This window comes from Lutra lutra, chromosome 4 (genome assembly GCF_902655055.1).
Source record: "Lutra lutra chromosome 4, mLutLut1.2, whole genome shotgun sequence".
In the NCBI taxonomy this organism is placed as follows: Eukaryota; Metazoa; Chordata; class Mammalia; order Carnivora; family Mustelidae; genus Lutra; species Lutra lutra.
In genome coordinates, this window is record NC_062281.1 from 111,626,832 (window position 1) to 111,639,863 (window position 13,032).

Sequence of the window (13,032 nt, forward strand, 5' to 3'; positions counted from 1 at the left end):
ATCCTCCCTGCTCCCTTTACCCTTCATAGTAGTTTGTAAAATATTGTAGCCTTTCTAATACATTGGATAGTCATTATAATGCTATATGACTTTTTTTTTTTTTAAAGACATTTATTCAGCGTCATGATCAGACTATTACATTTAGCAATCAACAGCATGGGTGCAAAAAAAAAATCTACATTAAAACCCTTTGTTGGAATGCTTTACACTTTCCACAGAACAGAAACTAAAATAACCTATTATACAATTAGTCACAAATACAGTCCTCGAGTTTTTTTGCCCATACACATGAGTATTGTCTAAAACATGTCTTCTTTGTAGCAGCTAGGCCCTGCCACCACTGTGCTTGGCTGAGTTCACAAATCTGTTGTAACCTGTAGCTTCCCTGTCACTTCTCTGGCTCTCCTCTCCTGCTAAGCTTTGTTTCCTGGCAGTAATTAAAACCTTCTGCCACTGCCGTAGCTGCTGCTGCTGCTGGAACCACCATAGCCACCTTGGTTTCGTGGTTTGGCGAAGTATTGGCCTCCACCACCATAAGGGCCAGAGCTTCTGCCTCCAAAATTGCCTCCTTTCATGGGTCCAAAATTTGAGGATTGATTGTTGTAATTGCCAAAATCATTATAGCTTCCGCCACCTCCAAAGTTGCTTCCATCATTACCAAATCCGTTATAGCCATCCCCACTGCCACCATATCCACCACCACCTCGACTGCCACCAAAGCCACCTCGACCACTGAAGTTTCCTCCGCGACCAAAGTTGTCATTCCCACCAAAACCACCTCCACGACCACCACCAAAGTTTCCAGAACCACTTCGACCTCTTTGGCTGGATGAAGCACTAGCCATCTCTTGCTTAGAGAGCGCTTTCCTTACTTCACAGTTGTGGCCATTCACAGTATGGTATTTTTGAATGACAATCTTGTCTACAGAATCATGGTCATCAAATGTTACAAAAGCAAAACCCCTCTTTTTGCCACTGCCTCGGTCAGTCATGATCTCAATCACTTCGATTTTCCCATACTGTTCGAAATAATCTCTTAGATGATGTTCTTCAGTGTCTTCTTTAATGCCACCAACAAAAATCTTTTTCACAGTTAAGTGGGCACCAGGTCTTTGAGAATCTTCTCTTGAGACAGCCCTCTTTGGTTCCACAACTCTTCCATCCACTTTGTGTGGCCTTGCATTCATGGCTGCATCCACCTCCTCCACAGTGGCATATGTGACAAACCCAAAGCCTCTGGAGCGCTTGGTGTTTGGGTCTCTCATTACCACACAGTCCGTAAGTGTTCCCCATTGCTCAAAATGGCTCCTCAGACTCTCATTGGTAGTTTCAAAGCTCAGACCTCCGATGAAGAGCTTCCACAGCTGTTCAGGCTCTTTGGGAGACTCTGACTTAGACATGACGGCGGTGGGAGGGGAGACTTTAACGATGCTTACTCGGCGGCGTCCACGGGCAGAAAGCTATATGACTTCTTTTATCTTAGGTCTGAAATTGGCTACTTTATAAACAGTGTGCTCTGTTACATGGGTTTTATATAATCTAATCAAAATATTTCTTCCAATATTTGCATAAGACTTGAAAATTATGAGTCCTGGGAATTAAAAAAAAAAAATTAGTTGTTGTATAGTCAAATATTAGCTTCACTACAATATAGTGATTCAACACTTCCATACATCACCTAGTGCTCATCACAACAACTACATTCCTTATCCCCATCACCTATTTCACCCATCCCCCTGGCCACCTCCCCTTGGTAACCATCAGTTTGTTTTTAATAGTTAAGAGTCTGTTTCTTGGGGCACCTGGGTGGCTCAGTCAGTTAAGCATCTGCTTTTGGCTCAGGTCATGATCTCAGGGTCCTGGGATCGAGTCTGGCATTTGGCTGTCTGCTCAGTGGGGAGTCTGCTTTCCTCCCTCTCCCTCTGCCCCTCCCCCTGCCCGCTTGTGCTCTCTTTCTCTCTAATAAATTTAAAAAAATAATAAAAAATACAAAAAAACAAAAGGAGTCTGTTTCTTGGCTCTTTTTTTTTTCCTTTGCTCATATGTTTTTTAAATTCCACATATGAGTGAAATTATATGGTATTTGTCTATCTCTGACTGACTTCACTTAGCATTTTAAACTCTCTAGCTACATCTGTGTTGTTGCACTGGGGACTTTCTTTTAAACTTCTGAGTATTATTACCTAATCATGTTAAATTTATCTTTTAAGCATTAGTCCCCTGAATATAATTGCTGCCATTTATTATTTACTGTGTGCCAGGCATTATGCTAAGCAATTTGCATTAAGGTTTTTATGAAGATGAAGTGAAGTGATTTATGAAGTATTTATTATTTCTGTTTTACAAATGAGGGAACTGAGATTTAGGGAGGTTAAGTAATTCCCAAGATTACACTAGAGTACCCTGATTGGTATACAAGTCTGTCTGATAGCAGGGTTTGCTTCTACAACTACTATGGCATATTACTATAAAATTATTTTTGTAAAGTTTTGTTAAAAATGAAAGTTATCTAGGAATACCTATATCCTGGATTTGTGTATACTGGCAGTATTTTGTTGGTATTACCTGATTATAAAGTGATGTGTCATAAATTTTTAAAAATCTGTTTTTTTTTGTTTTGTTTTGTTTTAAAGATTTATTTATTTATTTATTTGACAGACAGAGATCACAAGTAGGCAGAGAGGCAGGCAGAGAGAGGGAGGAAGCAGGCTCACTGCTGAGCAGAGAGCCCGATGCGGGGCTCGATCCCAGGACCCTGAGTCATGACCTGAGCCGAAGGCAGAGGCTTTAACCCACTGAGCCACCCAGGCACCCCTAAAAATCTGTTTTTAATTAACTATTATATTTACTTGGTTTTGTTGTAAAAAGTGAACCAAGAGGAAATCCAGAAGTGTTAACATATTTGTTGACATGGAAAGATATTTGTAATATATAAAGAAGGTTGATTATAAAACTGCACAGTATGAGCACTAAATTTTTAAGAAATTGGTGTGTATAAACAGAGCAAAATATTAACTGTGGATCATCGTTGTCACCCTTGTCCATTGCAGAGCTCTTAAACACCCTAGTTCCCAGGCCATACCGCTTGCTAACTTATAAATAAGACACTCTTGGGGATGGTACCAGGCATCGGTGGGATTTTAAAGCTCTCTAGGTGATTTCAATATGCATATTAGCTTGAGAACCACTGCCTACATGTTAGAATGATAGGGCTTTTATTTATTTATGTTTTTGAAATCTATTATAATGGGCATTTATTAACTAAGTGGTTTTTTTAAAGTGTAAATTTTGAGCTACCAGAAAATCCTTATTACTAGTTTTTAAAAGTTGTAGTAATTTATTCATAAATCAGGATTATTTTCCTTGTTGTCATTGAACTAGATATTAGTGTATCTTACAATTATATTTCAAGTCTACAAGTTACATACACCTTTAGAATGACTTCTATTTTTTTTAAAAGTTACTAGAACTTTAAAATATTACTTTCTTAAAAAAATTTTTAAACCTCTTAATTATAAGTAACCAGAGCAGCCAACTTCTCTTTTTCATACTGCATCTTTTTTTTTCTTCCTGTAGGAGCTCCAGCGGGCTAAGCAAGAAGTCCTCTCTTTGCGAAGAGAGAATTCTACACTAGACGCAGAATGCCACGAGAAAGAAAAGCATATTAATCAGTTACAAACAAAAGTGGCTGTTTTAGAACAGGAAATCAAGGATAAGGACCAACTTGTTTTAAGAACAAAAGAAGCATTTGATACAATCCAGGAACAAAAGGTCTATTTAAACATTTTTTAAACAAATTGGTGATCACATTTACAAGTGATGCTTTTCTTAAACACAAACATCCTATTAATTATTCATGTTTTAAAAAATATGTATCAGGTGGCTTTAGAAGAGAATGGTGAGAAAAATCAGGTACAACTAGGAAAACTTGAAGCTACGATAAAATCATTATCAGCGGAACTTCTTAAGGTTTGTTTTTTAAAAAATAATAGAATATTGAGTTTTCTTGGGTTAAGTAGAAAGAGAGATATATATATATGAAGCTCTTTTACAGGCAAATGAAATTATCAAGAAGCTACAGGGGGATCTGAAAACTTTGATGGGTAAATTGAAACTGAAGAATACAGTAACTATTCAGCAAGAGAAGCTTTTGGCTGAGAAGGAAGACAAACTACAAAAGGAACAAAAAGAATTACAAGATGTTGGACAGTCTCTCCGAATTAAAGAGCAAGAGGTAGTGAATATTTTATATTTTTGCAAAGTATAACATTTTCTCAGACATACTTTTAAAATTTCTACTTTATTATATTAGAGAAGAGCTTTAGCTTTTCTCCCCCCAAAAAGAACATGACTAGCTTCAACAGAAGTTAACTTACTTCAGTTTGAAAAGTTGGTTATCATGGCTCAGATACCTTCAGTATTCATATACATGTACAGTATATGTGTGTATATATATATATACGTATAGTGTTACACAGTTGAGCTATAATTAACTTTTTCTTTTAAATAGTAGTTAATAGTAATTAATTAATAGAAATACATTTGTTCAGTTTTTATTTAGCCTTTATTATACTTATGAGGATTGACATTTCAGGTGTGCAAATTACAAGAACAGTTAGAAGCTACCGTTCAAAAGCTTGAAGAAAGCAAACAACTTCTAAAAAATAATGAAAAATGTAAGTATTTTATGTTTTTATGTAAATGAGGTTTGTAATTGTGTTCTTACTCTGAAAATTGTTTTTGAATTCATAGAAGTAAATCAAGATATTGCTACATCCAAAAAATTTATTTTAAATATATTGTTTTGATGTCTTTGCTATAAAACTTGTATATCAGCTGCCCTGTAAAACTGTTATCAATATAAAGAAAACCATATTACATGTGTCAGTAACCCAAAATTAAGTGTTGAAAATATTGACTATAATTTAAATTCACCAAACTTCTTTATTACTTTATTTTAATTGCTGTATTTATCTAATAGTAATAACGTAATTATTTGAAACTAAAGTGTAAGATTAAGCCTTTAACATTTTTTTGGTTTTTGTATTGGTTATCAGACAAGAGTGTGAACTTCAAATAAACTGTAAGATATTCTAGAAATGAAAGCCTTCAAAGAGATCCTTGACTAGCAGAAATGTATGCTTCTGATAGTAATAGAATAAGGAGTTCTCTGTGGCAGTTGCTAAAATAAGAGTCTTTAATGGCAAAAATTTAGGTGAACCTATATTTTCTTGTGATATAAGATAGTTTTAAAGACTTGAAATTTAAAAAATCTCAATATGATTTTTAGATGTTTGAAGTTATTAGAAAAATTAGTCAAAATTCTTTACCTTGTTTTGTTCTTTTATTTAAGTAATCACATGGTTAAATAAAGAACTAAATGAAAATCAGCTAGTGAGAAAGCAAGATGGATTGGGACCTTCTACCACTCCACCTGTACATTCTAGCAGCAACATAATCAGAAGTGGGATTTCTCCTAACTCAAATGTGGTATGTTTTAAATTAAGACTTGAGTGGTCTTAGTAAATTACCTAAAACTAAAATATTCCCAGACTGTGAGGAAGTCTTCATGACTTCAGGTGCTGGTACAAATATGGCTAGAGTCCTATAACTGTTAGCACTGAGGTAAAGTTTAAGTCCCACTTGGAAGTGGGACATACAGGTATACTTGCTCTTAACAAAGAGGCTGTATTTCAAGGGCACACTTATTTTTAAAATTTAATTGGATATAGAAATCATTCAGTAATAACCAGAGTAATGCCAAATGTTCTGAAGAAGGGAGTACTCTGGGGACCTTAAGAAGGAAGAACAGAGTTTGGGCTTAAGTTTGAAACTATGATAGAAGAAGCATAAACTGATGCTGAGTGAAATAAGTCAAGCAGAGAGAGTCAACTATCATATGGTTTCACTTATTTGTGGAGCATAAGATATAACATGGAGGACATGGGGAGATGGAGAGGAGAAGGGAGTTGAGGGAAATTGGAGGGGGAGATGAACCATGAGAGACTATGGACTCTGAAAAACAATCTGAGGGGTTTGAAGGGAGGGGTGGGAGGTTGGGGGAGCCTGGTGGTGGGTATTATGGAGGGCACGGATTACATGGAGCACTGGGTGTGGTGCATAAACAATGAAATCTGTTACACTGAAAAGAAATTAAATTTTAAAAAATTGTCAAATCAAAAAAAAAAAAAAAAAAGCAGCAGCATAAGCTGAACTCTACTTGAAAAAGAAAAGAGAAAGAAATGTCCTTTTATCAGCCTGTCAGCTCTAGATTCTAGAAGAAATTAAGTTATGATATCTAAGCTTTCTATCTCCTAAGACCAGGTCTTTTGCTTTCTCCTTGCAAGAAATTAGAGAGGAGAAAAAGAACAGCAGCTCTTTACATCTGGGAGCAAGGCCCTGGTGTTGCTAGGAGAGCTGGCCTGACTCACAACTAGGTCTTGGGGCTCTTCTGTTGAACATAAATAATTTCACAGAATATCAACATCAGGCAAGGCCACTCTGTGACTGTGACAGATCAAGACAAGAACAAGACCACCTCATAATCATATCTGAACACAATTTTAAAAAATGAAAAATGCTAAACCATAGAATGGGCAAGGATTCTCCTATCCCGGCTAACATGATTGACTGTTCCTTCTTTACCAATTACAGTTTTGGCCTTAATAAAATATTCCTCCCGACTTACCTAATAATATTTATTTCAGATGATCAGTCATACAATTATCCTCATTTCCAGATAGCGTCTGATCCACAACAAAGCTACACTTTTTTAAACTCTCTTAAATCACCTAACATATAAGTCCCTTTTAACACCTGTGTACTGCCACATCCTTACTATGTTTCCCACGATATGCAGTCTCGGTTGTTTGTAAGGAGCAATAAACCCACCTTGTATACCTATAGATGTGTTTCTGGTAGTTTTTGATTGGAGAGCATTGGGAGAGGATTTAAAATGCACATATCTAATTGAATTTTAAATCTATACTAGTAAATCAGATTGTATTTGATGTTTAAAAAAAGGAATATATTTTGCTAAATTGGGAAAAGGTGTGAAAAGAAGTGCCCAGTACTGAATTACAGACTTGAAAAACAACATGCTTACCCTTCATGACTTATGATAAATAGCTATGTAGATGTTTTTTGTCTTGCAGCCAGTGATGTATACAATTGTTTCTTAAGGTTTGTGTTTCCGTTCTTTTTTAGTCTTTAGGTGACATTGGTTAATGGTGTTGCCGCCATATTGAAACTTAGTGGCAAAGCAAATTATGGTCTGAATTAGTCTATGTAAGAACATGTATCTTGTTCTCATTCTGGCAGAAAATTATTTTTATTTTATGTTTGATTGGCTTATTGATCTATGACTCCACCCTATGCCCATTCCCCCTTTTCAGGAATGGAAGACCTATAGAGAACCAGGATGGTTCAGAGAGGTCGTTGTTTGAACTCAGTTCAAAGACAGGTCCAGTCGCTTATTTTGCTAAGCTTGTAGAGCCACTCTTTAGAAAACTTAAAGGTATCCTAGCCTCATGCTATTATAATAAAGCAGAGTTTCATAGTGTCATGATAAAATTGGCCTCTAAGATAGTGCTTTTAAGTATTAGTATTATAACAAAAAATATCTCATCCTTAACCTTTTTATGTTTTTATTTTTAGGTTGATGGTAGACTTCCTTACCCAACTTGTGGGATTGGTTATCCTGTCTCCTCTGCATTTGCATTCCAAAATACTTTTCCTCATCCTATATCTGCCAAAAATACCATCCACCCAATTTCAGGACCAAAGGTAGAAAAATTAACTAATAACTTTTTTGGGGGAAAATATAGCAATTTATTAACAAACACTTTTTTTTTCTTGAAGATTAGCCTTTGGTCAGTTGCTAAGTATTAGGTAATACATAAATATATTCCCAAATATCTAGTTTATGCTTACAGGAAATATAGTCTGTACCATATGGTATTTCTTGAGTCACACTGGTTTGTAAAAAGCTGACATCATTCTGCTTACATTTTTTTTTATTCCCATTCAGCCTCTTTTTCCACTTTATTCGTTCTTGATTACAACTCTGAAGCCTAACTAGCATCACTGACTTCATACTGTTGATATATTAGCTCTGGTGACATTTTTGGATTCTGTTGCCAGTGTTTATTCTTTCTTTCTTTCTTTAAAGACTTTATTTATTTGACAGCAGTGAGAGAGGGAATATAAGCAGGGGAAGTGGGAGAGGGAGAAGCAGACTTCCCACTGAGCAGGGAGCCCAATGTAGGGCTCGATCCCAGGACCCTGGGATCATGACCTCAACAACTAAGCCACCCAGGTGCCCCTGTTGCCAGTGTTTAAAGGTCTGATAAGGCAGACTTGTAGCATATTCTAAAATGTAGTTCTGGCAACATTATCTTAAATAGCATAACCTAGCATTTCCTCCAATGTGATCTTTTTGCTAAGGCTTTTTTCTATCCCCTTGAGTTTTTCATCATCGTTAGTACTAATGTCTTAGGAGTACTAATGTCTTAGGTGTATATGTTTTCATATATGTATTATAATTTTATTTACATAATTTAATCTGCTCAGACCAGCCACTGATTCTTTTTCTTTCCTAACATTAGGTGAAAATTGATTTTTTGTAAATTATAGAGACAAGTAAATGTTTTTGAAAGAGTTTTTTTTTAAAGATTTGTTTATTTAAGGGGTGCCTGGGTGGCTCAGTGGGTTAAAGCCTCTGCTTTCAGCTCAGGTCATGATCCCAGGGTCCTGGGATTGAGCCCCACATCAGGCTCTCTGCCCAGCGAGGAGCCTGCTTCCTCCTCTCTCTCTGCCTGCCTCTCTGCCTACTTGTGATCTCTCTGTCAAATAAATAAATAAAATCTAAAAAAAAAAGAAGAAGAAAAAAATTTTATTTATTTATTTTAGAGAGAGAATGTGTGCATGAGGAGCGGGGGCAGAGGGAAAGGGAGAGAATCTCAAACTGACTGCTCCCTGAGCATGGAGCCTGATGTGGTACTCAGTCCCATCACCCTGAGATCATGACTTGAGCCGAAATCAAGAATCAGATGTTTAACTGACTCAGCCATCCAGGTGTCCCTGAAAAGAATATTTTGAATTGAGGACTTTGAGATTGCTATTATAAATCCTTTATCAAATTAGTTTTGGGCTGCCCTAAAAATAAGCTGTGTTGCTTAGCCTATGCTTCTTTTTAACTTTTTGAGCCTGAGAATTCTCAGTGAAATGAGAATTAAACCTGAGTTTTTATGCTTTGAATATCATTATGTAAAGAGTATTTAGGTGCATTTAGTTGGCTTTTCTTGCATTGTCTGTTAAAGAGTATCAGATATGTGTATTTAAAGGAGTACTATTTTTTTTTACAATGTTACCTAACGCTTGTACTGTTAACTTTGTCCATATTTTATTTTTTAATTTTAATTCCAGTATAATTAACATACAGTATTAATTTCACATATACAATGTAGTTATTCAGCAGTTATATATATTACTCAGTGTTCATCAAGATAAGTGTATACTTAATCCCCTTCATTGAGTTCACCCATTCCTCCACCTACCTCCCCTCATTTTGTCTTCTACAGTTTGTTTTTTGTTTTTTTTTCCCTTGTTTTATTTCTTAAATTCCACATATGAGTGAAATCATGTGGTTTTTGTTTTTCTTTGACTTATTTCACATACTGTTATACCCTTCAGTTCCTTCCATGCTTTCCAAATGGCAAGATTTCATACTTTCTTTAATGGCTGGACAGTATTACATTGTACATATACCACGTTATCTTGATCCATTCATCTATCAATGGACACTTGGGCTGCTTCCAGAACTTGGCTGTTGTAAATAATGCTGCTATAAATGTGGGGGTGTATATATCTTTTCAAATTAGTGTTTTCTTATTCTTTGTGTAAATACCCAGTAGTGGAATTACTGGATCATATGCTATTCTATTTTTAGTTTTTTGAGGAACCTCCATATTATTTTACCGAGTGGATGCATCAGTTTGCATTCTCACCAACTGTGTGTGAGGTTCCTTTTTCTCTACATCCTTGCCAATGCTTGTTTCTTGAATACTATGTTCCTTAATGAATATCAATGTTCTCAAATGTGATTGCATGTTGGATCAATTTTTTTCTTGAGAATTATGATTGAATTGCTTTTTCATTCTATTTTAAGTTTTTATTTTAATTACAATTAGTTAAATGCAGTATTATTAGTTTTAGGTATACAATATAGTAATTTATCAGTTCTATATATCACTTGGTGCTCAAGTGATCACAAGTACACTCCTTAAACTTCATGAACTCTTTAACCCTATTTAACCCCAACACCCTCCCCCTGGTGACCATCAGATTATTCTCTGTAATTAAAAGTCTGTTTTTGTTTTGACATACACACTCTCATTTTTTTATTTGCTTGTTCTCTTTCTTAAATTCCATGTATGAGTGAAATTGTATGGTATTTGTCTTTGACATATATTTATCTTAGCATTATATTCTCTAGCTCCATCCACGTCATTGCAGTTGGCAAGATTTCATTCATTTTTTTTTTTTAAGATCTTATTTATTTATTTGACACAGAGAGAGAAGGAGAGAGAGCGAGCACAGGCATACAGGATGGCAGGCAGAGGCAGAGGGAGAAGCAGGCTCCCTGACAAGCAAGGAGCCCGATGTGGGTCTTGATCTCAGGACCCCGAGATCATGACCTGAGCCGAAGGCAGCTGCTTAACCAACTGAGCCACCCAGGCGTCCCACAAGATTTCATTCTTTATATGGCTAAATACTATTCCATTATATAGATATACCACATCTTTTCCATTTGTCAACTCATGGATACTTGGACTGTTACCCTATCTTGGCTATTATATATAATGCTTCTATACACATAGGGATGCGTGTATCCCTCTGAATTAGTGTTTTTGTATTCTTTGGGTAAATATCCAGTAGTACAATTGCTGGATCATAAAGAAGTTCTATTTTTAACTTTTTGAGGGACTTCCACACTGTTTTTCAAATTGCTTTTTTTTTTTTTTTTTAATCTTAAACAGCTTTCCAGGAATATATGTATATATATATAATGTCCAAAGTGAGGACAAAAAATACTACACATACTTTCCAGATAGTTGCCTAGTTTATAGGTCTAAATATGACTTACAAGATTACCTTTATAGTTTTTCTAGAATTGGAGGAATCATTATAGCAAGGATGTTCCTGAATATAAGAGCTAGACTTTCATGGTTTCCTATATCACTGATCTCCATATCCTTTTGATTATGTATCCCCAAAAGTTAAAAAACAAAAACAACCTAAAACAAAACATGTTGAGCTTGAGTCTAGTGAATATTTATTTGTGAATTATATGCATATACTATTCAACTACTATATTATGTACAGTATAGTTTAGTGGTTAAGAAGGTGGAATCTGATGTTAGGGTTTAAATCTTTTTTTTTTAATTAACATAAAATGTATAATTAGCCCCAGGGGTACAGGTCTATGAATCACCAGGTTTACACACTTCACAGCACTCACCATAGCACATACCTTTTCCAATGTCCACAACCCCACCACCCTCTCCCTATCCCCCTCTTCCCAGCAACCCTCAGTTTGTTTTGTGAGATTAAGAGTCTCATGGTTTATCTCCCTACCAATCCCATCTTGTTTCATTTATTCCTTTCCTAACCCCCAAACCCCCCACGTTGCCTCTCAACTTCCGCATATCAGGGAGATCATATTATAATTGTCTTTCTCTGATTGACTTTTTTTTTTTTTTAAGATTTTATTTATTTATTTGAGAGAAAGAGACAGTGAGAGAGAGCATGAGTGAGGAGAAGGTCAGAGAGAGAAGCAGACTCCCCGTGGAGCTGGAAGCCCGATGCGGGACTCGATCCCGGAACTCTGGGATCATGAACTGAGCCGAAGGCAGTCGTCCAACCAACTGAGCCACCCAGGCGTCCCTCTGATTGACTTATTTTGCTAAGCATAATACCCTCTAGTTCCATCCCCGTCATTGCAAATAGCAAGATTTCATTTCTTTTGATGGCTGCATAGTATTCCATTGTGTATATATATACCACATCTTCTTTATCCATTCATCTGTTGATGGACATCTCGGTTCTTCCATAGTTTGGCTATTGTGGACATTGCTGCTATAAACATTCGGGTGCACGTGCCCCTTCGGATCACTCCCATTTGTATCTTTAGGGTAAATACCCAATAGTGCAATTGCTGGGTCATAGGGTAGCTCTATTTTCAACTTTTTGAGGAAACTCCATGCTGTTTTCCATAGTGTTTGCACCAGCTTGCATTCCCACCAACAGAATAGGACGGTTCCCCTTTCTCCCCATCCTTACCAGCATCTGTCATTCCCTGACTTGTTAATTTTAGCCATTCTGACTGGTGTGAGGTGGTATCTCATTGTGGTTTTGACTTGTATTTCCCTGATGCTGAGTAATGTGGAGCACTTTTTCATGTGTCTGTTGGCCATCTGGATGTCTTCTTTGCAGAAATGTCTGTTCATGTCCTCTGCCCGTTTCTTGATTGGATTATTTGTTCTTTGGGTGTTGACTTTGCTAAGCTCTTTATAGATTTTGGATACTAGCCCTTTATCTGATATGTCGTTTGCAAATATCTTCTCCCATTCTGTCAGTTGTCTTTTGGTTTTGTTAACTGTTTCCTTTGCTGTGCAAAAGCTTTTGATCTTGATGAAGTCCCAATAGTTCATTTTTGTCAGGGTTTAAATCTTGCCTTTATCAAGGTGAATTGGGTCAGCCACTGAAACAGACAAAAAAGAAGAAACCTCTAACTTTCATGCTTCAGTGCCTCCACTTGTAAAATGGAACAGTAATTTTATCTGCCTTGCTGGATTATTGTAAGAGCTAGGTGAGTTAATACATTTGCTTAGAATAGTGCCTTGTACGTGATAATTGCTTTATTATGTTATCTATTATTAATAAAATGCTCAAATATATAAATTGAAAATGTATATAAATCAAATTTATGAGATTTTCTTCTACCTCAGCGTGTGGTCACAATCACTGCCT

The 13,032-nt window shown here is 36.2% G+C and overlaps 1 protein-coding gene across 3 annotated transcripts in view; it reads left to right on the forward strand.

Moving 5' to 3' along the window:
* The window catches only part of SASS6 (SAS-6 centriolar assembly protein), a 49,539-nt gene that overhangs the window by 18,781 nt on the left and 17,726 nt on the right, over positions 1-13,032 (forward strand). For all 3 annotated transcript variants that reach the window (XM_047728054.1, XM_047728055.1, XM_047728057.1), the window contains 6 exons: positions 3,577-3,771; positions 3,880-3,969; positions 4,055-4,234; positions 4,595-4,676; positions 5,354-5,490; positions 7,657-7,785. In XM_047728054.1, coding sequence (XP_047584010.1) covers positions 3,577-3,771; positions 3,880-3,969; positions 4,055-4,234; positions 4,595-4,676; positions 5,354-5,490; positions 7,657-7,785 — 813 coding nt within the window. The remainder of the gene's footprint in view (positions 1-3,576; positions 3,772-3,879; positions 3,970-4,054; positions 4,235-4,594; positions 4,677-5,353; positions 5,491-7,656; positions 7,786-13,032) is intronic.